Source organism: Diabrotica virgifera, chromosome 4, assembly GCF_917563875.1.
Source record: "Diabrotica virgifera virgifera chromosome 4, PGI_DIABVI_V3a".
Taxonomy (NCBI): domain Eukaryota; kingdom Metazoa; phylum Arthropoda; class Insecta; order Coleoptera; family Chrysomelidae; genus Diabrotica; species Diabrotica virgifera.
Genome location: NC_065446.1, coordinates 28,693,659 through 28,712,415, shown reverse-complemented (window position 1 = coordinate 28,712,415; position 18,757 = coordinate 28,693,659). Strand labels below are relative to the sequence as shown.

Below are 18,757 nucleotides of genomic sequence, written 5' to 3'. Positions count from 1 at the left end.
ATTTTACATGACAAACGAGTGAGTTTTTTCAAAAATCGTGGAAGATATGGAGCATGCGCTAAGGCTGTGGGAACCATGTTGTAATTATTCGCTTAAATCTCTTACTCACTCTGCTTTGAATAACTATTTTCAAAACATTGCCTATTCGTGATAAGAACTGCTGGTCCTGAAAACGATAATCTTGATTCTAATGCAAAAAACCCAAAAAACCATGCTTAACTTCATTTTCATAGCTGAAGCGGTCTTAGAGCAATAAATAAATTGGCAGTTTAAAATAAAAATTTCAACACCCCGTATCTCGGAAACGAAGCATTTGCGGACATATGTTTGTCGAGCAAACTGTCATTATTTTTTCATTTAGAATTATCCTCAAAGTTTTTCCGACTTATTTACTAACACCCTGTACTTACTACCATTCATACTAAAAATGTAAACACATTATTGTTTCTTTCATGTATATTTACAAAAACAAAATAATAAAATTAATTTTATGCATTAATATTATTAAAATAATGTTCAACAATTGCTATCAGTCTATCCATATACATTTGATTGTTTCCTAAATTAATAACGGACAAATTTTCTGATACCGAACTCATATCATCTAAGTTATCCAAAGATGGAGCATCGTCAGGTTTGACAAAATTAAAATCCATGAAACAACAGGCATGTGCAAATCCATATAAAGCGTATTTTCTCCAATGATCCATTAATACAGAATATGGAAATACAGAATTAGCATCATTCCCCAATTCCGTAAAAAAAGTTGTTAATTCTTCGTGGTAGTATTTCAACAAGGCTGTAGATTCATTAATTTCTGGTTTAGAGGCAATTGAATACAAAATGTATGCTAAATCTATCACTGGAGAGTGATATCTGACTATTTGCCAATCTACAATAGCCATATCAAGTAGATTTTCCCTGTTATTGTCCTAAAATTCAAAAATAATACATAAAAATTATATACAGTAACCGCCACCCTACTTGACACACGGTAACATTGAGCTAATACAGTCCTGGACCGTTCACTTGTTGCACTGTTTACTTTTATGTCTAGTGACGTTTAGAACGTCAGAAAATGTATAGAAACCGTATATTAACATAGAAAGTTGACAGTTAATAGAACAGCTGCATTTGACGTTTATAGTTGTCATTGTGTTAAAGTTGTAAAAGTTTTAAAGTATTGTAATATTTTTGGTGTTTCAATAAAGTTATTATAAAGCAGAGTAATAATAGTATTAACTAATGTATTTTTTGTATGGAAAAAAATTATTTTGAATAGTTTCTTGACAGTAACATGAGAGACTTGAAAGTCACATCTGAGAACGGACCGGATTAGCCCATAAGCAATTAGGTACCTACCCATGTGTCAAATAGCGTGGCGCTTACGACTGTATACTAAAATTAACGTTTTTTAAGGAGTATTGGGCCTTGAGCAGGGCCAAACAAAATACATTATATTACTTCCCTCATGAGACTTTTTTTATTTATTAGTTATTCACGTCGAGTCGGACAACTTTTCTATTCCTGAAAATTTTAGGGAAGGGGCGTTTCGTAAATATAGAAGTCCTAAACTTGGGTGCGTCCGACAACTGGAGTACACTAAAGGGTATAGCGGGATAAGATGGTCAAAAATGCCCCCGCACCGATCAGCCCCGCTACTTATGTTTTCGATAAAGGATATAAAATTATGCCCTCATGAAAATTTTTAGTTTCCCAGAGGTTCTAAAACCTCTTAAATCGAGAAAAGAAGAATTTTTAGGTTTTATTTTTTTATGAGCGCAATTTTAACTTAAAAAATCTGAAAAAATTTAAGAGGATGTATATTTTTAATACAAAACAGCCTGATTTTTTTCAAATTTTTGTAATAAAAAATGAGCCCAGCAAAATTTTTTGAAATTTTCAAAAATTTTTTAGGTTATGTAAATATGATTTGGCCAACTTTTAAAAAGTATTTTTTTGTGTATTTTTTGTCGTTCTTTTGAATGGCAGAGGCAGAATTTTTAATATCTGAGCGGAAAAAACGAAAAAATTGAAAAAACCGTTTTTGGCTGTCTCGAGATGCATCTCGGGACAGCCAATTTTAGGATTTGGGATCCTGACTACAGCAACTGAAATACCACTAAAAGTGTAAATTTTGTCATAAAATTTGGTATGTGGGCTTATAATAATATTTACAACAGCTTTTCCTAATAGCTTTTTTCGATATCTCTAACGCGAAGCAAATCGAATCGCATATCGAAAATTCACCCTGTTTGTGGATTCGCAGTAGACCGCGTTTAAAATTTAAATTTCAGTTGACTATTTTAAAAATTGTGAACATTCAACCTGTATGACTGTGCCAAATTTCAAATCTGTATATATTTTGATAGCCGAAATATAGGGGTGTCTTCATCTTAAATGCGACACACTGTATATTATCAATTTGATAATTTATTGCAACTAATATAGTCGCATTTTTTTATACCTAGATTCAAAATATACATTCGAAATACTGACTAATTCACTAATTTTATCATAAAAAGTTCAAATTGATTGCATTGAAGTATTGAACCAATTAATGCGTATTAATATAATATTATTATAGTAATAATTATAATATACAGAGTGAGTTTTATGTATAGAAACCCTCAATTATCTCGAAAACGTCTTTCACGATTTTTATAGGTTTTGGTGGGTAGGGGTTTTCTAATGCAGCCGATATTATAGTGTTAATTACATTGTTATCAGATCTTCCGTTTTTCTGGAAATCTAATGAACTTTCTTATTTCAAATGAAACACCCTGTATGTCTTTTGCGCTTTGAAGTTCTTAAGAAATACTGATTATTTTTCATGTTATATTCCCTATACCTAAATGCCATAGTTTCGGAGTTATTGCTACATGTATTTAAAAAAAAAGTTTAAACAAATTATAAAAATCAATTTTCTCGGCCAGCGTAGATATTATTTTACATTATTTGGATCATTGGGAAGAAAAAAGGTCTTCTGTAATTTTTCTCTAAAGTTAATGGTTTTCGAGCTCTAAACAATTTAAAACTGAAAAAAATCGAATACTGACGATTTTCAAGGTTCAAAAATACAAATAAAAAATATTATTTTTGAAACTGCTAAGTACCCAAATTCAAGCTAAGTCCTTCTTCTAGGCGCTCGCTATAAACTTTTTGATCCGTTTTATTCTAAAACATTGCTTTTTATTAATTGTTAGTGAAGCGCATATGAGAGGACGGGCTGCATTAACAACTAAAAAACAATATTTTATAATGAAACAAGCTTAAATTACTTATTGTAACTGATAAAATAAGGCTTGAACTTGAATTTGTATACAGGGTAGTAGGTAACAAAAATAATATTTTTGATTTGTGTTTTTGAACCTTGAAAATTGTCATTATTCGACATTTTTTCAGTTTTAAATTGTTTATAACTCGAAAACCTTTAGAGAAAAATTACAAAAGAACTTTTTTGTTCCCAATGGTCCAAAAAATGTAAAATAATGTCTACCCGGGCCAAAAAAATAGATTTTTATAAATTGTTTAATTTTTTTTTTAAATAAATGTAGCAATAACTCCGAAATTATGCAAACCGTTTTCGAGATAATTGAGGGTTTCCGTACATAAACCTCACTCTGTATATTTTATTAGTTCAATACTTCAATGCAATCAATTTGAACTTTTTATGATAAAATTAGTGAATTAGTCAGTATTTGAAATGTATATTTTGAATCTAGGTATAAAAAATACGACTATATCAGTTGCAATAAATTATCAAATTGATAATATATCCACAAACAGGGTGAATTTTCGATATGCGATTCGATTTACTTCGCGTTAGAGATATCGAAAAAAGTTATTTGGAAAAGCTGTTCCAAATATTATTATAAGCCCACATACCAAATTTTATGACAAAATTCACACTTTTAGCGTTTTTTCTGTTGTTGTAGTCAGGATCCCAAATCCTAAAATTGGCTGAGATGCATCTCGAGACAGCCAAAAACGGTTTTTTCAATTTTTTCGCTCTTTCCGCTCAGATATTAAAAATTCTGCCTCTGCCATTCAAAAGAACGACAAAAAACACAAAAAAAAAAATGCTATTTAAAAATTGGCCAAATCATATTTACATAACCTAAAAAATTTTTGAAAATTTCAAAAATTTTTCCTGGGCTCATTTTTTATTACAAAAATCTGGAAAAAATCAAGCTGTTTTGTATTCGGAATATACATCTTCTTGAATTTTTTCAGATTTTTTAAATTAAAATTGCGCTCAGAAAAAAATAAAACCTAAAAATTCTTCTTTTCTCGATTTAAGAGGTTTTAGGACCTCTGGGAAGATAAAAATTTGCATGAGGGCATAATTTTATATTCTTTATCGAAAACATAGGTAGCGGCGCTGATCGGTGCGGGGGCATTTTTGACCATCTTATCCCGCTATAGCCTTTATCGTATAATATTAGCCGTTCATTTTAAATATTTTTATTAAACAATCCTGCAAAAATCAGCTGTGAGGGTATATGACTCTTTATGATGCGTGTGCTCCCCGCTATGGGGGCGCACTATGGAATCTTAAATGATGGTTTTTTTGCAGTATTTTTTGATAAAAATACTTACAATTTACTGGTGATACCGTTCGACAAATTTTTAAGCATACTCCAGTTGTCGGAAGCATCAAAGTTTAGAAACTTCTATATTTACGAAACGACCCCTCCCAAAAATTGTATGAAATGAAAAAGTTGTCTGACTCAACATGAATAATAGACCAGCACGGATCTGTTTTTAGGTGGATGTGAGAGGTGGCATTCGAATTTTTGCAGATAAAGTTAGGTGAAACATTAATAAAAAAATTAAAATATATGAAAATTTCCAAAAAACATCGATTTTTTTTTTACTTTCATTGCTTATAACTTTAAAACAATTCATTTTGGAACAAAGTCGTAGGGAAATAAAATAAAGATAATTGAATGTTGTATGAAAACCGACTGGTTTAAAATGTCTTAAATTATTATCATTTCTGCAAAATAGCAATAAATACAAAATAAGGGAACAAAAAAGCCTGTTTTTATTCAATGTTTTTCAACCACTTTGGTTGCACTTAGAACCTTTGTTTTTCGTTTAGAAAATTCTTACTTCATACTTAAACCGTTCACGAAATTTCATTAAAATCGACCTAATAGATTTTAAATAATAATTTTGCAATCTAAATTTTTTTAAAATAGTTTAAATTTTTTTAAAACTTTCTGAACAAAAAGTAGACCCTTTAGAAGTTTGTTAATTTTTTAGGCTAATAAAGAGGCGCTCTACCGATCTAATACACTTTACAGAATTAAAATCGGATTATTTAAGCGGCCTCCGCACTGTTTTAAATTTATAAGCAATTTTTTGGCTTTAAACAAATGCAGTGAGGACGTTTGAGTTGGAATAAATTAATTTTCTCGAGAATGGACAACTCTGGAGATAAATCCCGAAAAAGGTCGATTTTTAGTTTTAAATTATAATTTTTGGCATATATATATATCATACTAATGACGTCATCCATCTGGGTGTGATGACGTAATTGATAATTTTTTAAAGGAGAATAGGGGTCGTGTGATAGCTCGTTCAAAAGGTTATTCAATTCTCTATTCACTAATATAAACATTAACATAATTATTTATACAGGGTACTCAAAAAACATTTTTTAATTAAATTAATTGAGACAAAAAGAAGAATGTATATAATTTATTTAATTTGAAATACATTTTACTGTTGTCCTAAAACAGGAAGGTAAAAAGTAACTTGGGTAAGTAAAGAGAAACTTGGTAAATCCATTGGAATAGAGGAGGCCGTTGTACCCCCCCCCCCCCTGGAGACAGGACTAATTTGTTTATAAGCCAAAAAATTGATTATAACTTTAGAACAGTGCTGAGACCGCTTAAATAATCCGATTTTAATTCGGTAAAGTGTATTAGATACGTAGAGAGCCTTATGTAAAAAAATTACCAAACTTCTAAATGGTCTACTTTTTGTTCAGACAGTTTAAAAAAAAAAGAATGTGTGTGTACTTTGTACGCACGTAAGAAGTTATACTTCTATTATATGATTTAAACGAAATTAATATACTTTTTATTTATATTTTGTTTAAATATTAAACTAATTTATACTTACTACTTCTCAAACATTTTTATCCGAACAGTGCCAAAAATTAAAATAATAAAAGAATAAAACACACACAAACACATTAAACAAGCCACAAATGATGTCTGGACATTAATTGTCGAAAATTTTTTTAACTATTTTTACGTATTTTCTGAAAATACAATTATATAATAAATATACTTACAATCATAAAATGTATTAAAAAAAAACAAAAAAGAAAGTTTCTATTGGGACTCGAACCAGCGCTGATAAGAGCGGTTGGTATTGGAATTCATTCGCCTTCTCCGCTTAGCCACGGACACTATGTGTCATTATTTACGAAGATCGACTAACTAAACGGATTAAACTTGTGATATTTTGATATTTTGAAAATTGATCAAATTATTTTAATTTTGAATTGAAAAAATACAACAAAACATAGAGTAAAAAAACAATATATTAGGTGAATATTGATAGAAATTTTGATGGTAATCAAATTATATAAATAAAAGTATTACATACTATGTATTTTGGCAGATCAAATAGGTAGGTTTATACCCATGATACATTAACAATTATTACGTACCTGTTGCTTTTAAAAACTATTTAAAAGTCACTACAATATTATAAACTTTTTTGTTTCTGTCCTCACAACAATAAAACTAATATATTATACATTTGTTTACCTTTAACTTTACCTCCAAACCACAGCTGCCATATCGGATAATTTTTGACATGTCGTTTGAACATCCAATCAGAACAAAGCTATAATGCGCATGCGCCGGGCTGATAGGTTTTAACATATAAAAAAATCACCCTCTATCGCCGGTAAAGAAGTATAACTTCAAAAATTTCGATTGTAAAATTATTATGCAAAATCTATCAGGTCAATTTTAATGAAATTTGGTGGACGATTTACGTATGTTATAGCAATTTTCTAAGCCAATTACGAAGGTTCTAACTGCAACCAAAGTGGTAAAAACATTGACTAAAAACAGGTTTATTTTGCCTCCTTATTTTGTATTTATTGATATTTTGCAGAAAGTGTAATAATTTAAGACATTTTTAACCAGTCGTTTATCACACAAAATTCAATTATCTTTATTTTATTTCCCTACGACTTTGTTCCAAAATGAATCGTTTTAAAGTTATAAGCAAAGAAAGTAGAAAAAAATCGATGTTTTTCGAAATTTTTAAATATTTTAATTTTTTTATTAATGTTCCGGGCATATTTGAGAAGGAGCATAAATCAATTATAATTACTGAAGTTGTCACCTAACTTTATCTGCCAAAATCCGAATGCCACCTCGCACATCCAAAAATAGACGTTTTTTCACAAATTCGCCCTAGTCTATAACTGAATAAAAAAAATACCATGAAGGAGGCAATATTTTTTTTAAATGGTGGGCCCAAGGAATATATAGGTATGGTGCCTTGTGTTTTATTGTATATTATGGAGTTCATGGTGTAACTTAATATCTTTCTCTTCTTTTCTTCTTGAATGTTCTGTCAGGTATTTAGGAAGAAACTTTATTTAAATTTAGGATTAGAACATTATTTGTAATATTGTCCCTGTTTAGAAATTTAATATTTCTCTTTAGGACTTGTTATTGATTGTTTCGTAGAGTCGTGCAAAAGGAGGTTCGAAAAGTCGATCCTATGCAGCATATAAAAAAATGGAACAAAGAATAGATGATAGTCAGTTTGGGTTCAAAAACGGACTAGGATCCAGAGAGGCGTTATTTGCTTTTAATGTGTTAGCTCAAGATGCATAGATATGAATGTGGATGTGCATGTTTGTTACGTTGATTTTAGGAAAGAATTTGACAAAGTATGACATGAAAAATTAGTCCAAATTCCAAAGACAAAAAACATAGACAAAAGGGACTTACGAATAATAACAAACTTTTACTGGAACCAAACAGCACAAATTGTAATAGATAATGAATTCTGTCCAGAAATTGAAATCAGAAGAGGAGTTAGGTAGGGATGTACATATTATGTATCCATTACTCTTTAATTTATATAGTGAAGCTATTTTTGAAGAAGCATTACTATGGAATAATAATTAACGGAAGATCTATTAACAACATAAGATATGCAGGTGACACCGTAATTATAGCAACTGCTGAACAACTCCTACTATTATTAAACAAAGATACAAATATGCATACATTTGGGAAATGTACCGATAGAAAGGGTTGATAAATACAAATACCTAGGAACCTGGAGTCTGGATTTCAGAGAAAGTTGATCAAACAACAGAAATAAGGAGCAGGATAGAAATAGCAAGAAATACGTTTGTAAAAATGAAAACAGTTCTGTGCAACAAAGACCTTGGATTGGAAATGAGAGTAAGAGCTTTGCGATGCTACGTGTTCTCGATACTGCCAGGGCAGCTTTATCCATTAGGCAATATAGGCAGTTGCCTAGGGCGGCACATTATGAGAGGGCGGCAAGAATACTGTACAAAAAATATTGGTATATAAAAATTATGGATCTGGGTTCTGTCATTAAAGAGTATGAAGCTCTTTCAAATTACTTTACCGCAAGAAAGCCAAAAAATTGGGCCCAAATAAAACATATAAACAAATAAGAAAGTGAAAAATTTAATTTGACGAGGAGGCCGATGATGAACTAAAACTAATGATGTGACTAGTGACTAAAACTTTTCAGCTAGTGATGAGATGAAAATCCACACATTCTATATTATAATCGACACTCTGATAAGACACCTGAATAGACATCTAGAATATTATCGACTTATTGATAAACGTTTTCGTGTTATTAACAGATTTGCCAAAATTAAGCAATGAAGAAATTATTAAAGAAGCTGAAAATTTGATACAAAATAAAGACGACCAAGATACATCATTCATACCATACATGAATGCATTCACTTAAAGGGTCATTTGGATATCACAATAAAATCAACAATTGACATAAGAAGAGTTAATGCAGTCACTGAATGTGGATATGAGCTATTACCTCCGATTTCGTTGAACCTCCATCGATTTGCATGAAAATTGGCGAGTGATTAGAGGATATCCCAAGGAACAAAGATGACATGGTGTCAACTTGCGCTTTTACCCTGGGGGTGGATGCCACCCCTTCTCGTGGGTGAAAATTATTTTATTAAAAATATCCCCAAAATTAGATAGTGGGGCATATTCTAAGCAAAATTTGTTACATAAAGTTAATAAAATAAATCAAAACTTTTTGAGTTATTAAAGATCAAAAATTTTAATTTTTCGTGAGAAAAATGCATGTTTTTAACCGATTTTTCATAAATAACTCAAAAACTATAAGATTTTATTAAAAAGTTATTATTACAAAAATTGAAGCTAATAAAAAATGAAATAAACTCCTTACTGGAAAAACCTTTTAATGTTAACTAAAAGTGAGTTATAATAGGTAATTAAATGTATATTTTTTTTCGGAGAGTACCCAAATCTAAGTACCTATTCAAGCTTGAATAACGGGAAAATGATGCATTTTATAACATAACCTTATTAAACATTTGTCAAAGTACTTAGAAATATCTATAAAATGAGCCCCCGAACAAGTTGATAATCTATATTTTAAAAAATTTTCCAACAAAGTTATTGTTTTTTTTTAAATAACTCCGTTAATTTTTACGATATCAGGTTTGCCTAAAAAACATTTGAAAGTTAATTTTAATGGATATTAAACCACGTTGAATTTAATCTTTTAAACACCTTACTTTTTTAACAATAAAAGGTTGAATGGCCCCGGTTACATGGTTGTCGCAGCAAAATTTAAGCTTTAAACGTTTCTATCTCGGATATTTTTTACCCTACAGGTAAAATGATTGATGATCGTTGAAGCTATTCTAAACATAGTAAACAAAATTATTATATAAAGAAGTTTGATAAATACCTTATATTTAAACATAAAGTTGTTATTATGGCAATCACAATGTACCATAACAGATAGCTCAGGATTTTCTTTAACGATGATATCAGATATGATTTCAGATATTCCCTTTTCCATTAACTTATCAAATTTTGTAGATAAATCCAATCGGTTCCCTTCTCTTAAATGTTTTGAAACTTTTACCACACAGGCATTGAAAAAATCTGACATGCCAAAATCTACGGTTTTCTTAGTTATAAGATCATTCTCTAAGATTTTTAGAAACGACTCATTTTGTTGTTCTTTTAAAGAAAGAGAAATAGCATGAAATTTGGCGTAAGTTTTCATTAATAATTTAAGATGATTCATATTCATAGATATATGGCGATCATGTAATATGTATCCTTGCTGATACAAATTGTCTAGAAATATTATGTCCACATCTTCATCCGAGAAGGTGGCATGACATTTTGCCACTGCTTTAAATGGCTTAGAAACATTTTGTTTATTTTGATGATCATTAAACACTTCCATTATTTCCTTATAGAATAAAAGTTCGTTTTTATATACATTTCTAAAAACTTCGAACTTTCGCATAGATGCTTTCGAAAATTTTATGGCCAAATGATATTCTTGAATCTTTTTGTCAGAATCAGCTAATCTTATTTTTGCAAATACCATATCTGATGCATATCCTTCAGTTTTCTTAGGTTTTCCTTGGAGTTCGATCGAAAAATCTTCGTAACAGTCAGCTCTTAGGGCTTTCCGAATGTAACTTACAATTTTGTGATTTTCCATATTAAAAATGTAACAAATATTATACTTAAACAAAGTAAAATTAACCAGTTTTAACGAATCACTATACTTTTCAATACTATTATTTCACCACTGTCACAGGTTAACACTTAATTGTTATTAATATTTATAATTATAGGTACACCTAATTATTATAAATATTATCACATTATAGATATCTATTGGTGAAATAATAAATAATTTGCCAGAGATGAATATCACAGTGATTTTGATAACACTAAAAAATATTTCAATGTCGATCGAGTTCTCACTACATCATAACAGCTGCATTCTGTGCTGTCTCTATTATCAATCGCGAATTCACGTTCGCGAAATATTTCATAAAGTTACACAATGTTGACCGTATCTATCGTATTGAACAGGACCGGAATGGTAAAATGAGATAATTCTGAAACAATGAAAAATATGTAACAGCGCAAGCTTCAGAGGCGGCTTTACCTATTGTGCAGAGTGTGCGATGCACACGGGCGCCGGGATGTTGGGGGCGCCGAGCGCCAAATAGCGGGCCCTTTACTTTGTTTCAACATAAAATATGAACGATTAATGAAAAATTACATAAGCGTTATTTATAGATTGCCGCCCGCCCGGCTGTCCGTCCAACGCACGGACGCACGGGCGGCAATCTTTTGATTCGTTTGAAGACATACCGACAATGATTCCGAAATTGGTTGTGGAACCTATAAAGGTCAAATTGTTTGGAGCTTGCCGGGCATTGCCGCAATTACTAAGTTTGACGAACGCTTCGAACTTTTAAAGCAAAATATTGTCACTTTTTCGTTCCTTCAAAAATTAAAACACTGGAAGGATTTAGAGTTAGATACAAAAAGAGCATATTGTTCTAATTTAGAAAATAAATTGTGTCATGTTGGCTCTTCAGACGTAGATAGGTTTGAGCTCTTAAATAGAATTATTACCAATGTTTATTAATGATTCTACTACACATTTGGATATTTTAAATTATTGTATACAAATAAATTATTACTTTCAGTGTTCCCAAATTTGTTCACTGCTCTTAGAATTTACCTCACATTGCCAGTGACAGTAGCGCACACTGAAAGATCATTTTCTAAATTAAAAATAATTAAAAATTATCTCAACATTGTCGCAAAGTCGATTGACAAATTTATCACTAGTAAGTATTGAACATGAAATAAAAATTGAAGTAAGTGATATTATAAAAGATTTTGCCAATGCAAAAGCACGAAAAGTATCTTTTTTATAATTACATGTTGTAGTATGTGTGTCCTATAATAATTCGTTAGTAAATTATTATTTTTTAAATAATCACAAAGTTGTTCTTTTTAATTCATCTCTAACCAATTCCTTCCTAAAAGTACTATTTACTCGTGTACTCAAACATGTCAAATTTCCTCAACCGATTTTCAACCTTACCTCATAGATAAAAAAATAATAGGTTTGGGTAGGTTGTTCTGACACCGTGAATACCTATTGGCTCCCGAACATCATTTAATATTGCACTATTTGCATCTGGATTTTTGTTTACATTATAATCGTACCTAATACTCTCTAATACCCTATATACTAGTACTAGGTAGGTACCTATTCGACTATTCCATTTTGACTGCGTGTCTACCAAAGGGCGCCAGGGCATCGACTGCACACGGGCGCTACATGGGCTAGAGCCGCCTCTGGCAAGCTTAGTAATTTTTGTGAATTTTCATTTAATATTAAATTGTTTTCACTTATGTTGGAAAAAATGTGATAACGTCAAATTATCATGTCCGTCTGTCCCAGGGACTTTGTAAACACAACTCCTCCGTCGTTATACCAAATATAATAACAAATAGAGTGTCGAATGAAAGCTTATTACCCAAGGATGGTATTAAAGGTAAGAAATTTGACCGCCGACTTCCGATTTTAGAGTTTCAATCGGAAGTATGGAATAGGGTGGTGCGAAAAAAGTCAAGTTGATAATTCCGCATCGCTATAGTGCGGAAAAGTTACGATTGGTAATTATAAGAAAAACAAACAAAAATTATTCAAATCGGACTTTATCTTCCGATCCCGCAACGGACCTAAAGATTATAAAAAAAATGAAATTTTACCTTTTTTCAAAAATTTTTATGGACCTTCCGTGTACGTTTTATTTATCGCTATAGTAAAATTTATTTAAAGTTTTCATGGTTGAGTAATAAAAAACATAGTTTTGCGCATTTAACGAATATGGTTTATATGAAATACGGTTTATAACCGCAAGATCAATCAAAATCTATAAAAATTTGAAATTTTTGATGATTTTGATAAATTAAAAAATATTTATTTACCTCATTTTCCTGTTACAATATGAAGTTCTTCGCTTGTTTAGATATTGTATGACAATATTTGAACAACCTAGAACTCCCTTCTCTCCAAAGAACCAATGAATGTGTGTTTTTTACATTATTTGCATATGTACATTTCTTTTTCATCTATTTGTGTCCAGCTTTTAAACGCCAACTTTGTATTGTGATTTCTTGTTAAAATCTGGCAGCATGTGCCTTGATGAATCCATCTCTCTGTTGGGGCCCACATACATTAGACATTAGACGATGCTACCGTGACCAACTTTACGCACCGCTCGACAGCTTGCGTGTATCATGGATAGATTTGTACTGTACATTCCTGTCTGGCATGTCGCCTGATTTAATGCAGGAACTTATATCTTCATTTGAAACTCTTCGAAGAACTAGTGGAGAAGATTTGTAACATTCCAGTCTATTATTTCAGTGTAGTCCTGTACTTGAAAATTTAAAGGGATGGAATTTCTAATACTTTTGCCATTAGCTTTAGTCTGTCCGGCTTTTAACACTCTCCTTAGCCCTAGCTCTTTAATGTGTTTCCTTTCACCCTACAACTCTAAATTTTGATGCACAGGACTTAACTAAAATAATAGACGAATGTTGTAAAACTATCTTTTTCGCCAGTTCCTTGAAGAGTTTCAAATGAAGATATACCTTCTTGCGTTATATCGGGCGACATTCCAGAGTGGAATGTACAAAACTATTAATATTGACATACTTGCAGACGATGAAATCGCTAATACTTATTTAAATTTACTGTCCGAATATAATTTTCATTCATTAATAAACAAAATAACGAGACCAAATAAATCGGGAGGTAGCTGTATAGATCATATGTTTGTTAAATCCACTAAAGAGTCTATTGAAGATCTCCTTTCATTATTACATCTTTAACTACCGATCACTTCTGTACAATAGGAGAACTAAACATTAACATGAACATTATTTGTAAAAAAAATATTAATAAATTTAAAAATAGTTACATTAATTATAACACATTAAGAGAAATACTAAGAAAGTATGATTGGAGCGAAATTTTCCTTTTACGTGACGTACAAGATATTGCAACTAAAATTGTAACAACTCTTCAAAAGAAAATAAAAGAATCTACTTATGAAAAAAAAAATAAAACGGAACGAAGTTAAACGGAAAAAATGGATAACGTATGGCATAATAAAATCAATAGACACAAAAAATAAATTATATAAAAAAATGATCCAAAATCCACATAATGAAATTCTTAAACAAGAATACAAAAATTACAAAAATTTTTTGACAAATTTAATAAAAAATACTAAGGCAGAATATTTCAAAAACGTAATTACTAACAAACCCGATAGTAGAAATACGTGGAAGGTTATTCGTGAACTGACCCAAACTGAGGTAAATTCTGTAGGCGTTAAACAGTTAGTAGAGGGTGACCGGATTATGAACTCTGATTTGGATATCGCTAATACCTTCAATAATTATTTTTCAGCTATTGGTGAAAAACTGGCTAACAATATAAAAAAAACCGCCATCCAATAGTCCGAATAGAATCTCAGTCGCTCAAAGTGCTTTTTTTGATCCAATAGCTGAAAGTGAAGTTATAGCGATTATTCAATCCCTTAAGTTGAATAAAGCTCCCGGACCTGATTTATTAAAGGCAGAAATATTAAAAGAAGTTTCAGGAGAAATTGTATCCCCTTTAACATATTTATTAAGGCTATGGGTACATAATTCGCAAATATTTTACGTGTATCCTTACTTTTTCTGTCTTTACACGGCAAATTACGTGTAGTAAAATTCACACTGGTGTGGATATGTAAACATTACTAGAATGTCATTCTACTTGAAAATGTCATAATTAATTTAAAGAGATGGCTTTTGAATGTTCTTGGATGACTGTTATTTTTATAATTGCAAATGATTAATTCAGTTAATAAATGTGATAATTTTTTCACTAACTATGTTTTCAGTGATTGTAATAATTTATTTGTACAACAAAAACTAATAATCAATCGAGAGAAGAGGAAAAGTGTTAAAGTGATTTTTTAATAATAATATGTTGTTATTTTGGAACGCTTACAATTTTGAACATCTCTAACAACAAAATACTTGGATCACAGGATATATCTGATGTATTCCCTGCTTGGATCTTCCACAAATAATACACAATAAATAACTTTTTATTAAGTTCACGTCTTAAATCAATTATTTATCAAATACACTATATATCAATAATATTTAATCAATTTCTCAAAATATTCCCGATGCAATGTCAAATATTTAAAATTGTCACTGATTGTCAGTGTCTGACTGACAATATATGCTGACAATATTATATTCGGTTGAGTGCGTTGTAAGACAAAGACAGATTTGGAAAATATTACCACGGCATTGTGTTCATTTTTTTCAAATCCTGAAAAAACCAATAAATATTTTTGAAAAATTTAAACGCAGAATGAAAGACTAAATTATTACCGAGGGCCGAAAGTCCCTTAGAATAAATAAAAATTTATTTTGAATGAGATATTTGAAATTAAATATCACACTAAATTTTCTCTTAGTTTTTTCACCCCTGTAACTTATTAAAATAAACATTATAGAAGTTCTCAGGGACTTTCGGCCCTCGCTAATAACGTAATCTTTCATTCTGCGTTTAAATTTTTCAAAAATACTTATTAGTTTTCTCAGGATTTGAAAAAAATGAATCCCCATTTGAATAGCATTGCAGCCGAAAATACGTACCGATCCTCTTAAATAAAATTATAGAAAATGGAAAATGTCCAACAGAATTTAAAGACGCAATTATCAAACCTGTATATAAATCAGGAAATAAGGATTTAAGCCAAAATTACCGCCCAATTTCACTAATCTCAAGCCTTGCAAAAATTATGGAAAAAGCGATTAAAACTCGGATGCTAAAATTTTTAGACCTACATAAAATCATATCTAATAATCAATTTGGCTTTGTTGAAGGCAGAGGTACAGATGATGCAATTGCTTCACTAATGGGTTGCATTTATGATTCAGTTGATAGAGGTAAGCCCACATTATGTGTATTTTTAGACTTGGCTAAAGCTTTCGACACAGTAAGCCATAAGCAACTCTTGGAAACTTTGGCTGATGTAGGTTTCAGAGGCAACGTATTAAGATTTTTTGAAAGTTATCTAGATAATAGGGTACAAAGGGTAAAAATAAATGAAAGTATGAGTGAGAGAAATGTGGTGAAGTACGGTGTTCCGCAAGGAACGATTCTTGGTCCATTGTTGTTTATAATTTATGTTAATAATTTATTGTCAATGAAATTAAAAGGTAAAATTATTAGTTATGCAGATGACACAGCTGTACTGTATACTGCAGATAATTGGGAGAATCTAAAATTATTGGCTGAAGAAGATTTAAAAAATTGTTTTGATTGGTTTGCACACAAACAACTAACTGTTAACTTCACAAAAACTTTCTTTTTGCCTTTTGGATCTTACAAAACAAGTCTGCCTAACTACGAAACACTAATAATATCCAATGAAGGATATAAGGATCAACATATATTCTGTCTGCTCATTCTGTAAAGTATTTGGGAATTACAATTGATAGTCATTTAAAATGGAACCTACATATTGCGAATGTGACTAAAAACCTTCGAAGTTTACTCTATAAATTTAAATACTTAAGCAATATTTTAGAACAGCGCCTTTTAAAAACTATGTACTTTGCCTTAGTAGAATCTAGATTATGCTATGGGATTCTTGGGTGGGGCGGGGCGTATGGCAATCATTTGGAACAACTAAATGTCGTCCAAAGAAAAATTTTAAAATCAATTTATCGCAAGCCCAAGCTTTACTCCACTGAATTATTATACAAGGAAACTAATATTTTTGATATTAGGCAGCTTTATTTTAAAGCGGTTACTGTATATCAATATAAAAATAAACAAACACTACAGTTTCCCTTGCATGAATACTCCACCAGAAACAGGAATAAAGCGATACCCCCTAAAAGTGAAAAAACAATTGGACAGCGTTGTTTCACTTACCTAGGACCTAGGTCCTTTAACGTTTTACCCATAAATGTTCAGAATGTCAAGAACATAAAACAATTTAAAAATAAATTAAAGAAATATATTATAGATACGCCTCTTTCAGTAATACATGAATTAATTGAAGTTAGAAAATAAAACAAGTGTTTGAATATTGGACTCATAGTTGTTGTACTTAATTGTGTTTTTTTTTTCTCATTTGTTGCTGTTATTTTTTGATAAATACATCGTAGGGATGCTGTATTTTTAAAATTTTTCCAGATTTTGAAATATAATTATTTTCTTTAATTATTTAAGTATTCAAAAAACAATGTAATGCTCTTTGCTTTTTCTTTGTTCTCTTATTATTAAGTAATAGATATTATATTATTGTATTGCCTGTGAAAAGATAGTGTGTACCTACTCAGGATATTTTTGTTACATAATGAACCAAATTGACCACTGCACAAGCATTCTGCTTCAAGTGGTATTTTTGTGTTTATTTATAGGGAATTATAATGATTTTAATGTATTACCATTGTATGTATTGTATCTTTTCTCTGAATAAACATTATTTATTTTATTTATATTTATCCCTGCTACATGAAAGCTGACGAGCGGTGCCTAAAGTTGTTCAGGGAAGCATCGTCTAATGCTAATGTGGGCCCCAATCAAGAGGTGGATTCATTCGGGACAACACTTAAATCAAGGCACATGCTGCCAGATTTTACCAAGAAATCACAATACAAAGTTGATGTTTAAAAGCTGGACACAAATAGATGAAAAAGAAATGTATATATGCAAATAATGTAAAAAAACACAGTCATTGGTTCTTTGTAGAGAAGGGGGTGCGAGTGGAGCTAGAAGTGCAACCACACCCTCGTTTTGAGTTCTGGGTTGTTTAAATATTGTCATACAATATCTAAACAAGCGAAGAACTTCATGTTGTAACAGGAAAATGAGATAACTAAATATTTTTTAATATATCAAAATCATCAAAAATTTCAAATTTTTATAGATTTTGATTGACCTTGCGGGATCGGAAGATATTCGTTAAATGGGGAAAACTATGTTTTTTATTACTCAACCATGCAAACTGTAAATAAATTTTACTATAGCGATAAATGTACACGGAAGGTCCATAAAAATTTTTGAAAAAAAGGTAAAATTTAATTTTTTTCATAATCTTTAGGTCCGTTGCGGGATCGGAAGATAAAGTCCGATTTGAATAATTTTTTTGTTGTTTTTCTTATAATTGCCAATCGCAACTTTTCCGCACTATAGCGACGCGGAATTATCAACTTGACTTTTTTCGCACCACCCTAGTATGGAAGCCATGAAGAACTTTTCACAAACCAACCTACAACTAGAAATAAACGTCAGAAATGTAATGTCTATTAAGCCAGATCATCCGTTTCATAAGTCCATATTTGGAATAGTTTCATATTTTTTTGCTAATTTTTTGCTAATTTATTACCACAAAAACAAATTTTTTGCTCCACCCGTAACCGAGAAACAATGGTTGATGTAGCTTAATATTATGTCACATCATCGATAGCCATATCTCGCCAACCTAAAGAGCTAGAAAATCGTACGACGCGGCATATTTTTTTGCTAATTTATTGCTGTCGATCTGCATATGCAACATACCCCAAAACCA

The 18,757-nt window shown here is 30.7% G+C and overlaps 1 protein-coding gene across 2 annotated transcripts in view; it reads right to left on the bottom strand.

The window, feature by feature from the left end:
* Window positions 1–438: 438 nt before the first annotated feature.
* Window positions 439–18,757, bottom strand: part of LOC114349347 (uncharacterized) — a 94,926-nt gene continuing 76,607 nt past the window's right edge. The window contains exons 1-2 of one of the 2 annotated variants that reach the window (XM_028299692.2): window positions 10,006–11,086; window positions 439–932 (exon numbers count right to left, since the gene is read on the bottom strand). In XM_028299692.2, coding sequence (XP_028155493.1) covers window positions 489–932; window positions 10,006–10,779 — 1,218 coding nt within the window. In that variant the 5' untranslated portion in view covers window positions 10,780–11,086 and the 3' untranslated portion in view covers window positions 439–488. Of the gene's footprint in view, window positions 933–10,005; window positions 11,087–18,757 lie in introns of those variants that run through there. The other variant, XM_050648104.1, reaches the window with a different exon arrangement.